This window comes from Nansenia antarctica (genome assembly GCF_963989245.1).
Source record: "Nansenia antarctica genome assembly, chromosome: 9".
Taxonomy (NCBI): domain Eukaryota; kingdom Metazoa; phylum Chordata; class Actinopteri; order Argentiniformes; family Microstomatidae; genus Nansenia; species Nansenia antarctica.
Window position 1 is genome coordinate 3808031 of NC_137679.1, and position 22673 is coordinate 3830703.

General features: G+C 44.4%; 2 protein-coding genes across 9 annotated transcripts in view; one reads left to right on the forward strand and one right to left on the reverse strand.

Moving 5' to 3' along the window:
* Positions 1 to 12916, forward strand: part of LOC308165161 (NACHT, LRR and PYD domains-containing protein 12-like) — a 436373-nt gene extending 423457 nt beyond the window's left edge. For 2 of the 5 annotated variants that reach the window (XM_080539278.1, XM_080539274.1), the window contains 8 exons: positions 137 to 1901; positions 4289 to 4459; positions 5663 to 5836; positions 6869 to 7042; positions 7944 to 8117; positions 8560 to 8694; positions 8800 to 8843; positions 12286 to 12916. In XM_080539278.1, the coding sequence (XP_080395404.1) occupies positions 137 to 1901; positions 4289 to 4459; positions 5663 to 5836; positions 6869 to 7042; positions 7944 to 8117; positions 8560 to 8694; positions 8800 to 8843; positions 12286 to 12851 (3203 nt within the window). In that variant the 3' untranslated portion in view covers positions 12852 to 12916. The remainder of the gene's footprint in view (positions 1 to 136; positions 1902 to 4288; positions 4460 to 5662; positions 5837 to 6868; positions 7043 to 7943; positions 8118 to 8559; positions 8695 to 8799; positions 8844 to 12285) is intronic. The other 3 variants (XM_080539276.1, XM_080539277.1, XM_080539275.1) reach the window with 3 other exon arrangements.
* Positions 1 to 22673, reverse strand: part of LOC308165162 (NLR family CARD domain-containing protein 3-like) — a 469264-nt gene that overhangs the window by 35402 nt on the left and 411189 nt on the right. The gene's annotated exons all lie outside the window — the stretch shown is intronic.

Here is a 22673-nt window from a genome sequence, read left to right on the forward strand (position 1 = left end):
GTTCTACTGAATATCAACCATGAAGGACTGTTGTGCAAATATAAGCTATGCTTCCTGTTTTTACTGACTATGATAATGTGTTTACAAAAAGGTTAATGAAATACTGTAACATTTTTGTCATCATTTGTTCCCTCAGATGAACGTGCTGTGGAGTGCCAACTTAAACTAAAACTCAACCATAAGAGCAGGTGTCAGTGTGTGTTTGAGGGAATAGCTAAACAAGGCAACCCAAAACTTCTCAATGAGATCTTCACAGAGGTCTACATCATTCAGGGTGGAAGTGGAGAGGTCAATAATGAACATGAGGTCAGACAGATTGAGACAGCATCCAGAAGACCAGCTACAGAAGAGAGACCAATCAAATGCAAGGACATCTTCAAACCCTCACCTGGACAAGACAGACCAATCAGAAATGTGTTAACCATGGGAGTCGCTGGCATTGGAAAGACAATCTCTGTGCAGAAGTCTATTTTGGACTGGGCTGAAGGAGAAGCCAATCAGGATGTCCAGTTCATATTTTCACTCCCTTTCAGAGAGTTGAATTTATGCATCGGCAAAAACTACAGTTTGTTGGAACTCCTCGATCACTTCTATGTGGAAACAAAAGAATCAGGAATCTCCAACTATGACAAATACAAAGTTGTGTTTGTCTTTGATGGTCTGGATGAGTGTCGACTTCCTCTAGACTTCCAGAACAACAAGAGATGTTGTGATGTCACAGAGTCAGCCTCAGTGGACGTGCTGCTGACAAACCTCATCAAGGGGAATCTGCTTCCCTCTGCTCTCCTCTGGATGACCTCCCGACCTGCAGCAGCCAATCAGATTCCTCCTGAGTGTGTTGACCGGGTGACAGAGGTACGAGGGTTCAACAACCCACAGAAGGTGGAGTACTTCAGGAAGAGAATCAGTGATGAGAACATGGCCAACAGAATCATCTCACATGTTGAGGGATCAAGGAGTCTCCGCATCATGTGCCACATACCAGTGTTCTGTTGGGTCTCAGCCACCACTCTGGAGAGACTGTTGGGTGAAGCAGAGAGAGGAGAGATGCCCAAGACTCTGACACAGATGTACACACACTTCCTGGTGTTTCAGACCGTACAGAGGAATGTGAAGTATCCTGGAGACCATGACAGAGATTCACTCTGGGACAAAGAGATCATTCTGTCACTGGGAAAACTGGCCTTCAAACAGCTGGAAAATGGACATCTGATCTTCTACGAGGAGGAACTGAGAGAGTGTGGCATTGACGTCGGAGAAGCAGTGTCCTCAGGAGTGTGCACACAGATCTTTAGGGAGGAGTGTGGACTGCACCGAGGGAAAGTGTACTGCTTTGTGCATCTGAGTGTTCAGGAGTTTTTTGCTGCTCTGTTTGTGTTCCTCACATTCAACGACAGCAATACCAATCTTATGAACACACCACCCACAATCAGAGAGACAGCAACCATCAGCCTCCACAAGAGCGCAGTAGACAAGGCCTTGCAGAGTGAGAATGGACATCTGGACCTGTTCCTCCGCTTCCTCCTGGGCCTCTCACTGGAGTCCAATCAGAATCTCCTACGAGGCCTTCTGACACCGACAGAAAGCAGCTCACAGACCAATGAGGAAACAGTCAAGTACATCAAGAACAAGATCCAGGAGAATCCCCCTCCAGAGAGATGCTTCAATCTGTTCCACTGTCTGAATGAGCTGAACCATTCTGTAGTGAAGGAGGTCCAAGACTACCTGAGCTCAGTACGTGACAAAGGGGCCAAACTCTCACCTGCACAGTGGTCAGCTGTGGTCTTTGTGTTGCTGACTGGTAGTGACAACTTGGATGAATTTGACCTCTACCATTACTCCAGTTCAGAGGAGTGTCTCCTGGGGCTACTGCCAGTGTTCCGAGTCTCACGAACAGCCAAGTGAGTATCTCAATTGTTGGCTTTTGTTGTTTATGAATGTCTCTGTTGACTCTGCGTTGTGTTTAGTACCAACAATTAAAAGAAGTTTCTACAACCTTAAAATAGACGAATGAAAAGCTAATTCTCCAATTAACGATCCAACACGGATATGCGGTGCTTTGACAAAAAAAGGTGGTGTTTATTCAACAAGTTCAGGTGTTTACAATCTTTACAGTAGGAGGGATTAAAATCCCCAAATTACTCCTGTCTGTTTTTCCTGTCACCCTCACGCATATGAAAGAATCATACAACAACTTAGTTCTCTACCAGTGGGTGTCATCATAACTTATCAGACACTAAAACTGCTAAATTGTACAGAGGTCAACAGGGGACAGAGTTTGTTTATCAACATCACATTCCTGGGTGAAAAACATGACCAACACACACCCTGTCATATGAAAAACTCAGACAAAGCTAGAATGTAGTTACCGTAAATCCTCTAATATTGGCGCCTTTATTTACTGAGCCGCAGAGAGCACCAGGCCTTTGTTGGAGGCAGGCTTATATTAGAGGGAGGCCTTTATTTCTTAAAATTAAACTCTTATGGACTATAATCCCTTAATTTCCTGACTTTTATTGCAAAACATTGCACAAACCAAACACAAAGAAAATACATTAACTTCACAGTTAAGTTATCGTAATAACGATCAGATTACCAGTAAACTGGAATACCACAGGTATTAACAAAATAATAACAGAAACGTTCCCAATGACACATAAAAACAAAACAAATGGCAGACTGGCCAGTTTACAGCACAGTCACTAACAATCAGATTCAGCGTCAATATCAGCAAAATACGGGGCGCTGCATCTCTCACAGTGAAAATACACCCTGTGTCATCCAACAAACTAATCAAAGAGGCCTACCGGTATGTAAACAGCCAGTTTACAGCATATAATGACCAGGGGGCTGTTCCACATAGCGTGATTAGAGTTAATCCAGACCAGTTTTGATAATTCGCGATCATTTCAGCTCGAGTTCCGTTCCATGAATGTGGCTCTAATAATTGCTATGCAACCAATCCTTCAGAACAAACGTGGTAGCGACCAGGTTTACGGTCTGGTTCAGTCAGATGTGTGTCAGAACTGTCTCACAGGCGGAAACTACATCCCAAACAACAGTTCTGTCAAGTGTCTTTTTGGAAATATTAGTTCTCACCTTTTACGAGATAGATAGATAGATAGTGTGATAGATTTAGGTATCAACTCGTAAATTAGCCGTAATAATTCTAAACATACATTTTTAGATTATATTCAACTTTAATAGATTAGAATAAAGATTAGATTAGATTCAACGTCATTGCAGAGTACAATGTAGTAGAATTATTTAAGTATCTAGATAGAAAATAGAACAAGGCAGCCTGCTTTCTTCAGATTGTATAGAAAAGGTATTTAATTCTCTTTTGCAAAAGGAGAAGTTTACAAGCATGACAGACAGTCTGTCAGTGAAATCCTTCTCAGAAAAGTGAAGCTCAAGGCACAGAGCCTAGTTGTTTATGTACAGGTAACAGTCACGCCCTCAGGTAAAATACAAGCCAATCACAGGGATTTCCTGTCTACATCTGCAATGAGGAGGGGGTCACATGACGCTAGCTGTGATGCAAATTCTAAAGAGGTTACGGGGGATTGACCCCCACTTTCTCTTAGAGACACCAAGGTGGAAAAGGAAAACACCAAGGCCATGAACTGGTCTGGTCTAGTTTCAAACCATTTCCCTCGCGTTGTTAATTGCAGCAGTATTGCACTTTTTTTACATCTTATTTTTCGTCAATAAGATCAATAAGTAAATAAATCCAAATCGAGAGTTGGCTGAACGAGGCTTTCCTTTTAATTGCGAATATACTAATCAACGTACGTGGAATACCCCCCAGATTAAATTGTTATATTAACAACATCATCACATTCACACGGTACGTTAATACAAGCTACCGTAGTTGCATTATATAACAGGCACCAGGAGTTTACCGTATTAACCGTCTGGTTCATACCAGATATTACAGCTGGGTTTGTTTTCTTAATTTTTTGACCCGGCCTGTATTGGAGGCCGGCCTGTATTTGTTGGTGTTCATCATGCCCCCCGGCCATGATAAGAGACCGGCCTTTAATGGAATAGAGGCCACTATTAGAGGATTTACGGTATATATTGATCAAATCTCACACAATAAAAGATTGGGGAGAAAAATAGTTTTCTGCTATCAACACTGAGAACTCTGCAGACAATCAACACATGTTGAAGCTCAGTTTAGCTGTTTTAAGTCCATAGAACAGAACCCATAGAACCATCGTACCATTACCACAGATGTCTTACTGTTACATCTGTTGTGTTAATGTTATATTTTTCTATGAAGGCTGCAGAGATGTGACCTCACAGAGAAAGGCTATGAAGAGGTGGTCTCAGTTCTCAGCTCAAACCCCTCTAGTCTGAGGAAGTTGGACCTCAGTCACAATAACCTGTGTGGGAGAGTGAAGCTGCTGTCTGCTGGACTGGAGAGTCCACACTGTAAGCTGGAGAAACTGGTGTGAGTAGACATACTGGGTACAGTATTGCACTTTTAATATACATATTCTTTCTTTATTTCTTTCATTCTTTTCTTATTTATTATTATACATAAAAAATAAAAAATAAAACGTAACATTACAGATGTTAGAATGTGGTGAGATGTTAAACATTGTGACTCAGTTAAAGCTGGTTTGACTCAGTTAAAACTGGTTCCTGTTATGCAGCACAAAAAGACAGAAGCACATAACAATACAAAAAGTAAAAACGGGAACAATCACATAATTTAACCCTTATTTAACCAGGCAAACATGTACGAACAAATTCTTACCATAGAAGCAAGACAACAGCAAAACATAAACAGTTATACAATAACTACAAAGGAGAGGACTTAAGTGGAGTGAGTGAGATGGTGTGAGTTGGATCAGTGGTTGCAGGAGTGTCCTTCCCTCAGATGGTGTTTTTGTTTGACATGTGAGATAGAGGTTGTTGCTCTAATGGAATATGGGATCTCATTCCAGGTTTTAGTGTGTGTGTGAAAACATGATCTCTGACCGTAGTTGTTTTTGTAAGCTGGAACTGGGATAAGTGGACGTGAAATTGATCTAGTGATGCGTTCCTGTCTTGTATTCTGTCTTGGAAGAAGAGCAGTGAGTGTTGGAGGGGAGTTATTGTTTGGGATCTGAAAGAAAGATTTAATGGTTAGATTATTTGTGTAATTCTGAAAAGTCAGGTCATTGCAGTGTGAAAGTGCAGAGCAGTGGTGAGTCCAAGGGGGAAGGTTGCCATGGAGCTTATAGACTCTATTCTCGTCTTCCTATTGGTTCAGTTATTTCCTTTGAAGTGAGGGACCAAACTGGGAGACAGAATGATCTTGATGAAAGAATGATTGCATGTTGATATCTGTCTGAGACAGTATGGGTGAGATGTGGTCTGATTTTATTATAAACATATCATTTCTGATTGAGCTTCTTCGATAGATTGTTAATGTGGTTTTGACATTGTGAAAATCAAAAAAAGGTTGAAATTAAACAGCAAGCGATCGTACCTCTAGTGACACATGTTTGTGTTGACTACTCATATGGAGAAGCAATGTAAAGGACATTGTTAAGAGAAGAAACAAGGTCAAAGGCTGACTTCACTGATTACAATATTTTATCAGTATTGTAATTATTACTGTAGATTACACTGAATGTTATTGACATTTTATTGAATTCTTATTCAGGCTGTATGAATGTAAGCTCACAGAGAGATGCTGTGAAGCGCTGGCCTCAGCTCTCAGCTCAAACTCCTCCCACCTGAGAAAGCTGGACCTCAGTAACAACAATCTACAAGACTCAGGAGTGAAGCTGCTCTCTGCTGGACTGGAGAGTCCACACTGCAAACTGGAGACACTGAGGTGAGTAGACATACTGGGTAATACACAGTATTTCACTTTTAATCCACATATAACATTTTAGGGAAAAAAAGAAAAAAAGAAATCTTATGTAAAGAATGAAATATCCAGTGTTAATAGAGAGACATTGAACTAAAGGCCATAACCTTTTTGATACAATCATTAGTCTTCTTTCAATGTAAAAGTAGGTTACTCTTAATGATACATTACAGAACTTGAATTTTAGCTACCGGTAAATTAATTGTTTACCTCAAACTTTTGCTAGAGTGTTGAGTGTATGGTGTATGGTGTGTTAAGTGTTGAGTGTATGGTCAAATCTAAATCAAAGTTGATCATATGCACAGGATACAGGATGTAAACGCTACAATGAAATGCTGCTACGAGCCTCTCAACCTCTCAACAGCACAGTGAAATATCAAGGAGAAGAAATACAAAAATATAATAACAACTACACAGGCAATAAGGCACAGTAAAAATACTAAGTCAATAACAATTCAATTATCATAACAAGTAAATTAAGTTATCATGGTTATCATTCTCCTATGATAAAATATCAATCAATTTCTTGCCTCACTAAAACAATTTATTTTTGTTTCAGGTGTCCGTTTTTGACCATTGAGATCATTTCTGGGCATTATTATATATATAATTATATATATTATATTTCAGACTATTTTGAGGACCACTTTTAGCTCAGGATCACCCCCAGAGGCAACATCCTCCATAATGTAACTTTAACTGTTTTTGATCCAACCACATCATTCTCTGAAGCATAGCGTTAGTTCAGACGGGTTTAAGTCAAAGGGTGCAGCTGTCTGTCAGGTGACCAGACAGCCAGCGATCGTACCTCAAGTGACACATGTTTGTGTTGACTACTCATATGGAGAAGCAATGTAAAGGACATTGTTAAGAGAAGAAACAAGGTCAAGGGCTGACCTCACTGATTACAATCTTTTATCAGTATTGTAATTATTACTGTAGGCTACACTGAACTGCTATGGACTTACTGCATCATTTTATTGAATTCTTATTCAGGCTGGTTGGATGTGACCTCACAGAGAGATGCTGTGAAGCGCTGGCCTCAGCTCTCAGCTCAAACTCCTCCCACCTGAGAGAGCTGGACCTCAGGAACAACAATCTACAAGACTCAGGAGTGAAGCTGCTCTCTGCTGGACTGGAGAGTCCACACTGCAAACTGGAGACACTGACGTGAGTAGACATACTGGGTAATATACACTATCTCACTTTTAATCCACATATTACATTTTGAATATCTAACAAAGTTTGAAATCTAAATCTTATAAACTCATATAAATAAACAAGGACATATCCAGTTAAAAGAGAGACATTGAGGTAAAGGCCATAACCTTTTTTATACATTTTTACAATCATTTGTCTTCTTTCAATGTAAAAGTAGGTTACTCTTAATCCTCCACAGCATTCAACAGTTGTGACTTGGTTGCACTGGCAATGAGAGTAACTTTTGTGTGGTCGTCCCTCCTCCACCCTCCATCCCCAACCTCCACCCACCATCCCCAACCTCCACCCACCATCCCCAGCCTCCACCCACAACCCCCAGCCTCCACCCATCAACACCAGCCTCCACCCACCACCCCCAGCCTCCACCCACCATCTCCAACCTCCACCCACCATCCCCAGCCTCCACCCACAACCCCCAGCCTCCACCCATCAACACCAGCCTCCACCCACCACCCCCAGCCTCCACCCACCACCCCCAGCCTCCACCCACCATCTCCAACCTCCACCCACCATCCCCAACCTCCACCCTCCATCCCCCACCCACCACCCCCAGCCTCCACCTCCATCCCCAGCCTCAACCCACCATCCCCAGCCTCCACCCAACCCCCCAAGCCTGCATCAACCATCCCCAAACTCCACCCACCACCCCCAGCCTCCACCCACCACCCCAACACATGTTTGTGTTGACTACTCATATTGAGAAGCAATGTAAAGGACATTGTTAAGAGAAGAAACAAGGTCAAGGGCTGACTTCACTGATTACAATCTTTTATCAGTATTGTAATTATTACTGTAGGCTACACTGAACTGTTATAGACTTACTGCATCATTTTATTGAATTCTTATTCAGGCTGAGGGGATGTGACCTCACAGAGAGATGCTGTGAAGCGCTGGCCTCAGCTCTCAGCTCAAACTCCTCCCACCTGAGAAAGCTGGACCTCGGTTACAACAATCTACAAGACTCAGGAGTGAAGCTGCTCTCTGCTGGACTGGAGAGTCCACACTGCAAACTGGAGACACTGTGGTGAGTAGACATACTGGGTAATATACAGTATTTAACTTTTAATCCACATATTACATTTTGAATATCTAACAAAGTTTGAAATCAAAATCAAATCAAAATCTTATGAACTCATATAAATAAACAAGGACATATCCATTGTTAGAAGAGAGACATTGAGGTCCATAACCTTTTTTATACACGCATTCAGCCTCCATCCCCATCCCCTCACAGAGGACATAAAACTGGAACATAGCAGCTTCTCTCCTATGGATACTTTTTTATAAATGGTCAAAATGCTTGATGATGAATTAAACAATAGGTCACGTGGCACCTGTCTGTACAGTTGAACAAACATGATTAAATGATCCATACAGACAGATATTATCACCAGAGGTACTTTACACAAGTTCAGTTTCAGTAACCAGTGAACACTTCAATTATTCAATGCTGAATGTTTTACTAGGCTCTTCAGCTGTGGTCTTACAGTGGAGAGCCGTGATACATTGGCCTCAGGCATCAACTCAAACACCTCCCATCTGAGAGACCTGGACCTGGAATACAATGACCCATTCTATCCTGCTGAAGTGGAAAGACTCAGGTAAATACTGAATATATGGTTGTTGGGTTCTCTGTCTTGTTGGGTAACCTCTTCATCATGCAAATGTTGCATGCAAATGCAAAATGTTTCTTTTTTGTTTTACAGCGAGGACCACAGTGGTGACTCATTGACATGTCGTCTCAGGAATTGTAAGTTTTGATGTTTGAGGAGAAACATCAGGAGATTTTGATGTTTGATGCATAGTTGCATAGTGCTTATACCATGACTAATGGTATAACTCACAAGTAGTTAATATTGCCAGGGCGCTGACATATGAAAAGCTAGCCAGCAGGGATGTAACGATGCACTCAACTCACGATACAAGACGATTCACGATACTGGGTTCACCATACGATTTTCTTACGATTTTGAGATCAACATGAAAAATAAGAATCGCTTATTTGTACCTCTTCATAACCAACTAAATAAGGAGTTATTATACTGTATTGTTTGTTTTTGTTGACATATGGGACTCAAATCATATTTTCAAGTATTGCTGCTGATATGTCGTTCCTTAAGCACAACTGAAGACAGGTCATAGAAATGATCTATTTGCATGTAAAAAAGCATTTTCCCCGTAGTTTACATTTTGATGATGACCCTGCATGCAGAATCACTTCTTCAACTGCATTCCCAATGTCAATGTAGCTAGCTAGTTTAGCTGTACACTTACAACAACACACCACCAACAATGCACACTTCCACAACAGCATTGCAAGACGAGTGCAGCGAGCTACAGCAGTAACAGTTTAACCTTAAAGCCCAACAACATGGATAGATAACCAGGGCCCCGTTCCACTAAACGAGATTATCTTCTAAGCCTCGATAAAGTTCTAAGCCTCGATAATGTTAGCTTGCGTTCGGTTCCATCAATGTGGCTCAAATAATTCGCTGCTTGGTTGAGCTCCTTCTGAGTCGGATATAATTAGCCTGGTCGCGAGCAGGCTAAAACACTGGCTAAAGTAATACGTGCGTCAAAAAAGGCTCACAGGCGGAAACTACAGTTCCTCTTTTAGGAAATATTAGTTCCCACTTCACACGAGATAGATAGATAGATTGGTTGACTGTGTGATAGATAGATAATTTGATATTTTGAAAGTGTGATCGATCGATAGATAGTTTGATTGTGTGATAGATAACTTGATATTTTGAAAGTGTGATAGATAGATCGATAGATCAATAAATAAAAGAGTGTAAAAAAAAAGGTAATTGTTTCAACTTGCATTGCTGTCATCACAGTGGTCTGGCTGGCGCAGTGGTTAAGGCAGCCAGCTAGAGTTCCAAAGGTTGTGTGTTCGAGACTTGACTAAGTGATTATTTTATTTTTTTTACATTTAACCGAAGCCTTGTTTGTTTGTTTATTAGTTTATTATATCGAGGACAATCCAAATACATGAACCATATAAAATACAGTAAAAAAGGCAGCGTTAGCCTAGTCGGCTAATTTTCAGCTGAAGTCCCCGGCCAGTTGCAACATGGCATCCTGAAAAGTAACGTCATTAGTTAAAATAAAACATTCTTTAGATATTAAATATTCTAAGAACACGTGGCTGAGACAAGGTACCCCAACATCACACTTGACAAAAAACACACGTATGCAAGCTGAGGTGATTGAAGGGGCTACAACAAACACCACATACACACTTATGGGGGCAGCGACATTTCAAGCACATAGAAGCCACAGGACAATTACAGGCCACACAACATTAAGCACTTACAAACAGCAATACATTAAACAAAACAAAACATACAAAAAAAGGCATTATGGGGAGGCAGCACAGAGAGGGATTAATGAGGACAAGTATAGTTCTGTGTCAGCCAGGCTTTCATGTGTGTTGTGAAGGTGGAGTAAGTATGTATGTCTTTGAGTTGGTTGGGTAGTGAGTTCCAGTTTTCTATTGCTATCACTGAGAAGGATTGCTTACTGAAGGTGCTTTTCCTGAATGGAACTATAAGGTCGCCACGAGAGGTGCTTCTGGTGGGCCGTAAGCTGTGGTCACGCTGGTTTATGAAAGAGTTAAGCGGGGGAGGAGCTTTGATATGCAGAATTTTATGGATGAGACAGATGTTTTTGTATTTGATGGTGTCTTCCCAGCTAAGGTATTTACATTTGTCTAGGATGGTACAGTAGTGTGTGCTGTTGGGCTTCTGGTCCATGACCTTAAGGGTCCGCTTGTATAGGGTGGCTAATGGCTTTAGGGAAGTGCTGTATGCATGGCCCCAGCTTGTCAAACAATATGTGAGGTGCGACATAATTGATGCGTCCATATATAGTCTGGCAGCACTCATGGTCAGTGAGCTTCTGATGTACCTGAAGTTTGCCAGGCCAAACTTCACCCTACCAGACACTTTCTTGATGTGCTCTTTGAAAGTCAGGTTTGAATCAATGATGATCCCTAAATATTTGAACGACGGATCCTTCATGCAAAGGCTTAAACACCATTGTAATCGTGTCAGTTCTTGTAAATTAGCCTGCACCATAATTTTATAGCCTACATACTTTTTTAGATGAGATTTTAGATTAGATTCAGACAACGAAATGCAGTAAAAAGTGTGTCCGAAGAGGGATTCGAACCACAGTCTAAAAATGACGAATAAATACCACGGCAGCGGTCGATACCACTAGGCCATTGTGGCGATATGACGGTTTGTAGCCTGCTGCTGATATCACCACAGTAGTAAATATTCATTTATTAAAATATGAACATATAACAATAACTGGGGCTAGTATGACCTACGCATTTAATCGGTCAGCAATTTCTTGCCAAACCATTTCCCTCGCCTTGTTAATTGCGGCAGTATTGCACTATTTTACATCTTATTTTTCCGTCTTCATAAAGATCAATAATTCGGAATGCTGCGCAAATGTAGGACCCCTGCAGAGTGGAGTATCTTCATTTCGACAGATCGACTCTTCGGGGCTCTTTATGTCTGCGTGCATGCGCCCATATCGAAGATTTGTAAGCCTGTGTTCTGTGAACACTCATAACACAAGCCTGATCCTCGTTCGAGGAATCACCTGAGGCTTGAATTCCAATCCCGAGTTGCCTGATCGCCTGATTTATTTCAATCGCCGATATACTGATCCACCTTTAGTGGAACGGCCCCCAGCATGACAGCTTCCCTCCACCTGTCAATAACAAAGACACATCTAACTTTATTCGAACGAGCTAGCTAGTCATGTAATCTGCAATCAAATCTCTCAACCATCCCCAAACTCCACCCAACACCCTCCACCTGTTTTAAATTGGACAACGCTGTTAGCTACAAGACATTCACAAGAAGCATTCTAGGATAAGTTACCTGACCCAGCAAGCGGCTGACACGGGGTACACTCAACCGCTTGGGTGGCCAAGTTTAACGTGTGGACAAAACACTATAACATGGTGATGTTATGTGGTTCTAGCTCGGTCTCTCTCACTGCAACGTCCATATTCCTCGCATTGTCCGAAACAAATATTGCGATTAATTTTTCATCTCACAGATTTGTATCGATAATTAACTGCATCGCGATGCATCGTTACATTCCTACTAGCCAGCCAGACATATTTTGTGTGAACTAACACTAACTTGAATGGTCTTCCTCATCAGATGCCTGTGAGCTCACACTGGACCCAAACACAGCACACAGACGCCTCTCTCTGTCTGAGGAGAACAGAAAGGTGACATGTGGGGGAGAGAAGCAGCCGTATCCTGATCACCCAGAGAGGTTTGACTACCCGAATCAGGTGCTGTGTAGAGAGGGTCTGACTGGCCGCTGTTACTGGGAGGTAGAGTGGAATAGGGATTACGCTGGTATAGGAGTGGCTTATAAAGGAATCAACAGGAAGGTAATGTTTGATGACTCTAGGCTGGGACGCAATGACAAATCCTGGAGCCTGGAGCGCGTGAAAGAGCGTGAATGTAGTCATTACATGATCAGGAACAATGATATTACAATATGCCTACCTGCACCCTCCTCCAGCAGAGTAGGAGTGTATCTGGACTGGCCGGCCGGCACTCTGTCCTTCTACAGCGTCTCCTCTGACACACTGACCCTCCTGTTCACATTCACAACCACATTCACTGAACCCCTCTACCCAGGGTTTAGGGTGGAGGAAGGGGACTCTGTGTCCCTGTGCAGAGTAGAGAAGCCTATAGAAAAAAAAAAAGAATAAAAAAAAAAAAGATCACAATGACTGCCAATGGCCCCTGGCCTGAGCTAGATTACTCCTCCTGCTACGACTGGTGGATTGATGATTCACTTGCTTAGTCAAATGTACTGATTGTAAGTCGCTTTGGAATAAGGCGTCTGCTAAATGCCAAAAATTGTAATTGTAAAAATGTCTATAGAACAGTGAAACTCAATTGGTGGCCCCCAGTTGATGATTTTGAGTGGCCCCTTTTTGGGGTTGTAAAATTACTACCGTAAATAAGATAGAAAATTATTGTAGAACACATTTTTTTTTTTCATGTTTTATTTTGTATTCTATATTTTCAAGATTGTTGTGATTCCACATTGGACACATACATTTTTACCGTCAGTTGCTTCAGAAATGAAACAATGATGATATTAGTTAGGAATCTTCATCATGTATGAGTGTAATTTTATCGTAAGAAGTTATTGATAAACAATGTTTTGGCCCTCATGTCATATTGTATTTCTATTGCACATCTTGTCTGTTTCTATGCAATACAAATGAAATGGGTCAAATGTAAAAACATCTCTTTCCAAAATAAAGGCTTGATTTATTCGTACAAAGCTCCTGGTACATTATTAGATGGCAGAGAGGACAGTAACACACACACGCACACGCACTCACTCACACACACACACACACACACACACACACACTAACACACACACACACACACACACACACACACACACACACACACACACACACACAGAGAGAGGGCGAGCACGGCTGTGCAGGGTGTCAAATCACATTTACGGATCGAGACAATGAAATTGTAGGTTTAAACGTATAAATTAACCGCTGAGATTTTAGGACTTCATTGACAATTAAGCTGATTTAACGGGCTTCCCGAAGGAGTTAGCGATGTGTTTTCGTATCTACACGTCGAGCCCAATCCAAGATTGACATTATCCGATGCAAACACCGTCACCGTGCACAGGTGACCCATGTAAAGTCCATGTTCCTGTGAGCTAGAGGGATAAAGTTGGTACGGTTGGACTCAGTCTCTAGTCCACTGGGAAGCCAAATAGCGAAAGAACTACAAACATGGCTGAGGACTACAAAAATGGCAGAGAACGACAAAGCTGGCGGATTTCTATTCCTCCCCCAAAAATATGGACCTCCCTCAATCTGACAAACCATTAGTCAGTCAGGGGTGGATGGTCAGACAGACCACCATGCAAGCTGCCCAAACTACTCTACTACTAATACTACTTGGGACGACTGTGGCGCAGAGGTAGATCACAAGCCGTCTAATGATCACAAGGTTGGCAGATCAGCGGTTCGCCGTCTAATGATCACAAGGTTGGCAGATCAGCGGTTCGCCGTCTAATGATCACAAGGTTGGCAGATCAGTGGTTCGCCGTCTAATGATCACAAGGTTGGCAGATCAGCGGTTCGCCGTCTAATGATCACAAGGTTGGCAGATCAGCGGTTCGCCGTCTAATAGATAGATAGATAGACTTTATTTGTCATTGTTACAGTACAGGTACCAAACAACGAAATTTAGGAGGGGAGGCTCCCCTGGTGTTTAAGAAAGGAAAAAGAAACACATTTTGGAAAAAGCATAGATGCATAAAATCACAAGAAGATAAAGAGCTGGTTTACATCAATAGAGGCTATGTACACAATCCACTGTACTATACTGCACAGATAGTCAACTAGGGTTGTCATATTGCACAAGAAAGTATTTTTTCACATTTTTTTAAAAGTGTCACAGTTTGCAGGCTTGAAAATGTACATGTTTGTGCCTCAGCACTAGCTGCCATACAATCCGTCCGGGCTGTCCTGGGCCCAGAACTTAGGCCTTTTCTGTGTTCAGGGCCTTGACGGCCCTGTGGTAGAAGCAGTTCTTCAGTCTGTTTGTCTTAGCGGCCGGGGTCCTGTACCTCCTGTTCGAGGGCAGCTTGACAAAGTGTTCGTGCCCAGGGTGGGTCGGGTCCTTGGAGATCTTGGAGGCCCTCCTGAGACAGCGTGTTTCGTACAGCTTCTCCAGAGAGGGGAGGGTGGCGCCGGTGATCCCCTGTGCTGTTCTCACGACTCTCTGTAGATCGTTTCTCTCCGCTGCCGTGCAGCTGTGGTACCAGTTGGAGATGCCGAAGGTGAGGATGCTCTCCACTGCGCCGTGGTAGAAGGCCACCAGCATCTCCTGCTTGCTGTGTTGTTTCTTGAGGCATCTCAGGGTGTATAGCCGCTGTTGTGCCCTCTTGATGGTGCCTTTAGTGTTGTCCTTCCAGGCCAGGTCATCCCGTATGATGTGTCCCAGGAAACGGAGGTTTGAGACCATCTCTACGCTCTCTCCGTCGATGAGCAGGGGCAGGATCTCGGACTTTTTCCTCCTGTAGTCTACGATGAGTTCCTGGGTCTTTGACTTGTTTAGCAGCAGGTTGTTTACCTTGCACAGCTTGCTCAATTGCTCTACCTCATCCCTGTACGCCGCCTCGTCCCCCCCCGAGATACATCCCACCACGGTGGTGTCGTCTGCAAACTTTACGATGTAGTTGCTGGGGTGGATGGGGGTGAAGTCGTGGGTGTAGAGGTTGTAGAGGATGGGGCTTAGCACGCAGCCCTGGGGTGACCCAGTGCTGAGGCTGAGGGCTGTGGAGGTGTGGGGGCCCACCCGCACCCTCTGGGGGCGGTCGGTCAGGAAGTCCTTGATCCACGCACATATAGAGTGTGATAGACCCAGGTCTAGTAGTTTGGTCACTAGCCTGTCTGGAAGGATGGTGTTAAAGGCGGAGCTGATGTCCACGAAGAGCAGTCTCGCGTAGCTGTTTCCCCTCTCCAGGTGGGATAGAGTGGCGTGGAGAGTCGTCGCTATGGCGTCCTCTGTGGACCTGTGGGCTCTGTAGGCGAACTGGTATGGATCCAGGTTGGGCGGGAGGCGTGTGAGTATGTGGGCCCGGACTAGTTTCTCGAAGCACTTCATGATGATTGGTGTGAGTGCCACCGGGCGGTAGTCGTTTAGGCAGCTCACCGTGCTTTTCTTCGGGACTGGGATGATAGTTGAGGTTTTCAGGTGGCCTGGGACAGGGACTGGTTAAAGATGTTGGTGAAAACCCCGGCCAGCTGGTCGGCGCAGTCTCTCAGCACCCGTCCCAGGACGCCATCCGGCCCCGAGGCTTTCCTGGGGTCCACCGCCTTCAGTACGCGTCTCACCTCGTGCTCTGTGAGGGTGAGGCTGCTGAGAGCTGGAGAGAGTGGTGTCTGTGTTGTGGTTACCTCCGTTCGCCCCTCGTCGAACCGGGCGTAGAAGGTGTTCAGCTTTCCCGCCAGCAGGGGGTCGTCCTCTGCGGCTGTGAGCCTGTTGGCTCTGAAGTTTGTCATCTGCTGAACCCCCTGCCACATCCGCCTGGAGTCGTTGCTCAGGAGGCATTCCTCAATCTTCTCTCTGTGCTCTGCCTTGGCCGCTTTGATGCCGCGCTTTAGGTTGGCCCTGGTGGAGCTGTACAGCGGTGTGCGCTTCCCTGCGAAGAAGGCGTTGTCCCTCTCATTTAACAGTTTTTGGACCTTCCCAGTCATCCATGGCTTCGTGTTGGGGTAGACCCGGACCCGTTTGTCCACGGTGACTGAGTTGGTGCAGTTCACTATGTGGTTCAGAACCGACGACGTGTACTGTTCCAGGTCCTCATGCTCATATTCCTGCCATAGGGTGTCATTTAGGCAGATCTGCAGTGGAGCGGACCCTTCTGGCCAGGTTCTGACAGTCTTAGTGGTGGTGGGAGCACTTTTCCCCATTGTGGTGTATGCAGGAATCAGGAGGATTGACACATGGTCAGACATGCCTAGATGAGCTAGCGGACTAGCCTTGTAAGCACGTTTGATGTTGGTGTATACCTTATCCAGTGTTTTTAATGATCACAAGGTTGGCAGATCAGCGGTTCGAGTCCCGGCTGGCCACATGTTAAAGTGTCCTTGGGCAAGACACTGAACCCCAAAATTGCTCCCAGTGAGTAGGCCAGCGCCTTGCATGGCAGCTTGCCGCCATTGGTGTGTGAATGTGTGTGTGAATGGGTGAATGAGAGGCCGTTGTAAAGCGCTTTGGAGCAGCAAAAAAGGCGCTATATAAGTGCTTGTCATCCTGGAGGATGGAGTTAGGTCCCAGATTCTGGAGATATGGGATCGCCACTGTCTGCAGAATCTCATCCCGATATCTCACTGCATGTGACATCCCACAGCAGCGTGTGACCAGGTTGGTGACCAGCGTGAGGAGGAGGTGCCAGGCTGTTGAGGCTGCGTAAGGATCTTCCACCCGCTACTGAGTCTCCTGACGGTGTATTAAATGAATAAAGTGTAACATTTGAATGAATGAATGAATTAATGAATGGACTTTATTGTCATTGCTACAGTACAGGTACCAAACAACGAAATTTAGGAGGGGTGGCTCCCCTGGTGTTAGGAAAGGGAAAAAAAAACACTTTAAAAAAAAAAAAAAAAAAAAAACGAATATATCTGGTTTGTTCCTTGTTACTGATAGAGAGTTCAATTATCCAATCCACCAAACAACTCAAAGCGAGAGTGAATACCAACAGGAGAATACATTGTTTAGCATTGGCAGAGAATTTTGGCTAATTTTACTTGGGCACTACCCACATAATCAGTTATGCTGCCATCCCACAAATGCATGATCCTTACACGTTTGACATCATTGTAAAGGTAAATGAACAGACTTTCCAACGATATAAAATACAATTCCAATTAGCATTGTAACAACAGAGAATTAATGGACCAAACACTGGAACACATCCACACATTTTCGGGGGAAAAAAGTATGTAAATGTGTTTGTATATATATACATTATATATATACTACATACAGATCTATACCAACTAGAATTATACACAGATCTACCGCAATTAAATGTGATAGTTTAAGAAAGCAAGTGTATGAAACAGTTAGTTCGCCATAGGGATCTTTTCACGTTTGTCTGCGGTATTACTGCAGAACAGCAGGTGGCGGTGTTGCAATAGTGTTACAACGTTTCTGCACTGGTGCCAACACAAAACCACAATTTCTCTCATAACTCCTGCCACACTACCTGTCAGGTGTCTCTCCTCTGTGTATGGTTATGACAATGCTTCTAATGAGGTCAAACACACAATCCATTGGAGCACGCAACTCTCTCCTGTTCTGTGACCATAAAGGCCTTTGCTGATGACAGCTATGCTACAAGACACAACTCACTACAAATAAACTGTCTGTCTCTATGTCGTCTTTCAAGGGGCAATGGAACTGTCAATTATCTGTATCATGCTAAACTGCATTTCGTTGTATAGTACTTCTACTCTGCGATGACAATAAAGTTGAATCTAATCTAATCTAATCTAATCATGATACTTTCTCTTGTGTGTCAACAAGTTGCTGGATGTAGCGAAACTATTCCCACACTGGGAGCAGATGTAAGGCCTCTCTCCTGTGTGTATTCTCTGATGGTCCTTCAGGTTTCCCATGTCAATGAAACCCTTCCCACATTGGGAGCAGTGGTGTGGCCTCTCTCCTGTGTGTATTCTCTGGTGTGCCTTTAGGGTTCCTGCCTGACCGAAACTCTTCCCACACAGGGAGCAGTGGTATGGCTTCTCTCCTGTGTGTGTTCTCTGATGTTTATGTAGGTCTCCTATTTGAATGAAACTCTTCCCACACTGGGAGCAGCGGTGTGACTTCTCTCCTGTGTGTATTCTCTTATGGTACTTTAGGTCTCCTAGTCGAAAGAAACTCTTCTCACACTGGGAGCAGTGGTATGGCTTCTCTCCTGTGTGAATTCTCTGATGTTCATTTAGGCTTTCTAGTCGAGTGAAACTCTTCCCACACTGGGAGCAGTTGTGTGGCTTCTCTCCTGTGTGTATTATTTGATGTCGCTTTAGGCTTCCTTGTTTACTGAAACTCTTCTCACACTGGGAGCAGTGGTGTGGCCTCTCTCCTGTGTGAATTTTCTGATGTCTCTTCAGGTTGCTCATCTTAAGAAAAGCTTTTCCACACTGAAGGCAAGGGTAGTTCTTCTCTCCCGTGTGAATTCTCTGATGTCTCTTTAAGTTTCCTTGTTTACTGAAAATCTTCTCACACTGGGAACAGTGGTATGGCCCCCTCTCCCCTGTGTGTATTTTCTGATGTGTCTTCAGGTGGTTCATCTTCAGAAAACCTTTTCCACACTGAAGGCAAGGGTACTTCCGTCTTGAGCTCCTCTGTCTGTGTTGTTTATGGTTTCCTGATGTGGTGGAGCTGGGCTCGTTGTCCGAATCTGGGTTGGAGCTCTCTCCTGTAAGAATAGCAACATACAGGATTAGAAACAATTAGATTAGATTCATCTTTACTTTGTCATTGCCAAGTACCAGACAATGAAATGCAGTTTAGCATCTAACCAGAAATGCAAATAGTGATATAACACACAATATAAAAACATGGCACTGAGCTATGTACAGTATGATATGTACAGATGTATAAATAGTGGCTATATCAAAGGAGGTATGTGCAATGTGCAAAGATGTGCAGGAAGAGCTGAGTGTCATCTGCGTAGCTGTGGTAGGAGAACCCATGAGAGGAGATTACCGAGCCTTGGTATAGAGGGTGAACAGTAGTGGCCCAAGGACAGATCCCTGGGGTACCCCAGTGGTTAGGGTTCATGGAGAAGACAATGATTCTCTCCAAGTCACCTGGTATGAGCGACCCGCCAGGTAAGAAGCAAACCAGGAGTGTGCAGTACCAGAGATGCCCAGTTCTGACAGGATGGAGAGAAGGATCTGGTGGTTGACTGTGTCGAAGGCAGCAGACAGGTCCAGGAGAATGAGAACAGAGGAGAGGGAGGAAGCATTAGCAGAGTGGAGGGCCTCCGTGACAGCAAGGAGAGCGGTCTCGGTGGAGTGCCCAGCCTTGAAGCCGGATTGGTGGGGGTCCAGATGTGTCGTCTTCCGGAGATAGTCAGTGAGTTGTGTAATGCAGCGCGTTCAAGGGGTTTGGAGGGGAACGAGAGAAGGGATACCGGTCTGTAGTTGTACAGAGGACCGGTCAAGGGTAGAGGCTTGAGGAGAGGCTTGACTCTGGCTATCTGGAAGGCAGCCGGGACAGATCCTGTGGACAAGGAGTTGATTACGGTGGTGAAGTAAGGAAGGATGTCGGAGGAAATGGATTGGTGTGTGAATCTCCTCAGGGGAGAGGGGGGAGAAAGATGATAGGCTAGAGACCAGGAGTAGAGCAGAAGGTCTGGAAGGGTAGCAGCGTTAGTAGGAGGAGGGGGAAAGGTGCTGCTAATGTCATCAACCTTCTTTTCAAAGTAGATGACGAAGTCATCGGCAGACAGGGAGGAAGGAGGAAGGGGAGGAGGTGGGTTGAGGAGTGTGGAAAATGTGGAGAACAGTTTCCTAGGATTAGAGGCAGAAGATTGTATTTTGGTATGGTAGTAGGACGCTTTAGCAGCTGATGCAGAGGAGGCGTGGTTGGAGAGGAGAGAGTGATGAAGATTAAGGTCATCAGGGTGGCCGGTTTTTCCTCCATCTCCTCTCAGCTGCCCTGAGCTCTATTCTACAAGCATGTAGGGTTTCGCAGAGCCAAGGAGTCCATGGAGAGGATCGTGCTGGCTTCAAGGTCAGTGGACAGAGGGAGTCGAAGGATGAGGAGATAGCGGACAGGAGGGTGGCGGATGCTGAATCAGTGGATAGAAGGGAGAAGGATTCAACAGAGGGAAGGGAGAATAAGACAGAGGAAGAGTGGGTAGTGGGGGACAGTGTACGTAGGTTGCGACAAGAGGTTACAAAGTGGTTCGAGACTCACTACGAAGAGGTGGATTTGAAGGGGAGGGAGAAGGATAGAAAGTGATGATCAGAAACTGGAAGAGGGTTGGAGGTATGGGAGGATCTGGTGAAGACAAGGTCGAGCCGATTGCCTGCCTTGTGAGTCGGAGGAGAGTGGGTCAGGGTAAGGTCGAAGGAGAGGTGAAGGTCAAGTACTCCAGATGAGAGAAGCTTCTCTGATTGGATGTTGAAGTCACCCAGTAGTGTGAGTGGAGTGCATTCATCAGGGAAGGAGCTGAGAAGGACATCCATCTCTTCTAAGAAGTGACCAATCTGACCTGGGGGGGGATAGATCATTCACAACAATGTGAAGTTTGACAGGGGCGGAGACAGAAACAGCATGGAATTCGAAGGAGGATATGGACAGGTGTGACAGGCGAAGGACAGTATGTGACCACTTAGGCGAGATGAGGAGTCCTGTGTCTCCCCGTCGACCGGCGGGTCTAGGGGAATGAGAAAAGGAGTAGGTGTCAGAGAGGGCTGCCGGTGTGTTTTGTGGTATAATTCAGGTCTCTGTGAGAGTGAGGAAGTTGAGGGATATGTAGCAGGCGTAAGCTGAGATAGCCTCTGTTTTCCGGACCGCTGATTGGCAGTTCCAAAGTCAGTTGAAGAAGGTGGAGAGATGAGATTGGAAGGATTGCAAGGGGGGATGTATCATCTATGTGTCCTCCTGAGTGCTTCCATAGGTAGGCTGAGCAGTGCCAGTAGTAACAACATCACTGGGGTCTGCAGAATACAATGATAGGGCTTTCACACCGGCAAAGAACCGTGCCGGTTCGCGTTCGCGTTCGGAAACCTCCGAAGGTTGGCGCTGTCTGGCGAACGAGCCCGCGTTCATACCAGTGTATCGTTCGCCAGACAGCGCCAACGTTCGGAGGTTTCCGAACGCGAACGCGAACCGGCACGGTTCTTTGCCGGTGTGAAAGCCCTATGACTGAACACAGAGTTCAAGAGAAACTTATCAACTCCATAATGGAAGAGACCAAAGAGGCACTGTCAAACTAAGTATTGACTGTTCCAGTAGTACACTATTAACACCATATTGAGTATTGACTAGTTGTCCAATGAATACCATTTTAACATTAGCCAAATTCATAATATGAACTTACCATCCAAATGTTTCTCCTTTATTTCCTCTCCTCCTTCCTCTTCTTTCATCATCACATCTTTCTCATCTTTTTCTTCTTTCACCATCTTATCTTTCTCCTCCTCTTCCTCTTCTTTCACCATCTTATCTTTCTCATCTTCCTCTACTTTCACCATCACGTCTTTCTCCTCCTCTTCCTCTTCTTTCACCATCTTATCTTTCTCCTCCTCTTCCTCTTCTTTCACCATCACATCTTTCTCCTCCTCTTCCTCTTCTTTCACCATCACATCTTTCTCATCTTCCTCTTCTTTCACCATCACATCTTTCACCATCACTTCCTCCTCCTCCTCTTTCACTACCACATTATGTTCCAGTGTTTGACTGCAGTCCTCCAGCTTCACTGCCACCATCTCTGGACCCCGCTGTGTGGTTGTCTGGGCTGGAGAACCACAGCCAGAACCCAGGGACTCTGTAGACTTGTGTTCAGACATGGTAGCTGGGCTGTGAGGTGGATCTGTGCAATGTAAACAAAGTAAAAGGCACACATAGTGGAGAGTTAATTTCACATACAGATGACCAAAAACCTAATAGAGGAAATGCACTACTATGAATTGTTGTGGTTAAGCGTCTTCTACATTCTACATTGAATGGGCTGCAACCCGATTCTCTACGCAAACATTCAGATGGTGCCAGTAGGCTAGTCTACATCTTCAGGGTTGGGTGTGTGGTTACAGCGTTAGCTGCAGCTATTGTGTACCAGTGTGTTACTACACAGGGTTCCCACACCTTCTGAAACATCAACGTCAAGCACCTTTCAAGGACTTTCAAGACTCAATTCCCTCAAATTCAAGCACCTTTCAAGGACTTTCAAGACTCAATTCCCTCAAATTCAAGCACCTTTCAAGGACTTTCAAGACTCAATTCCCTCAAAT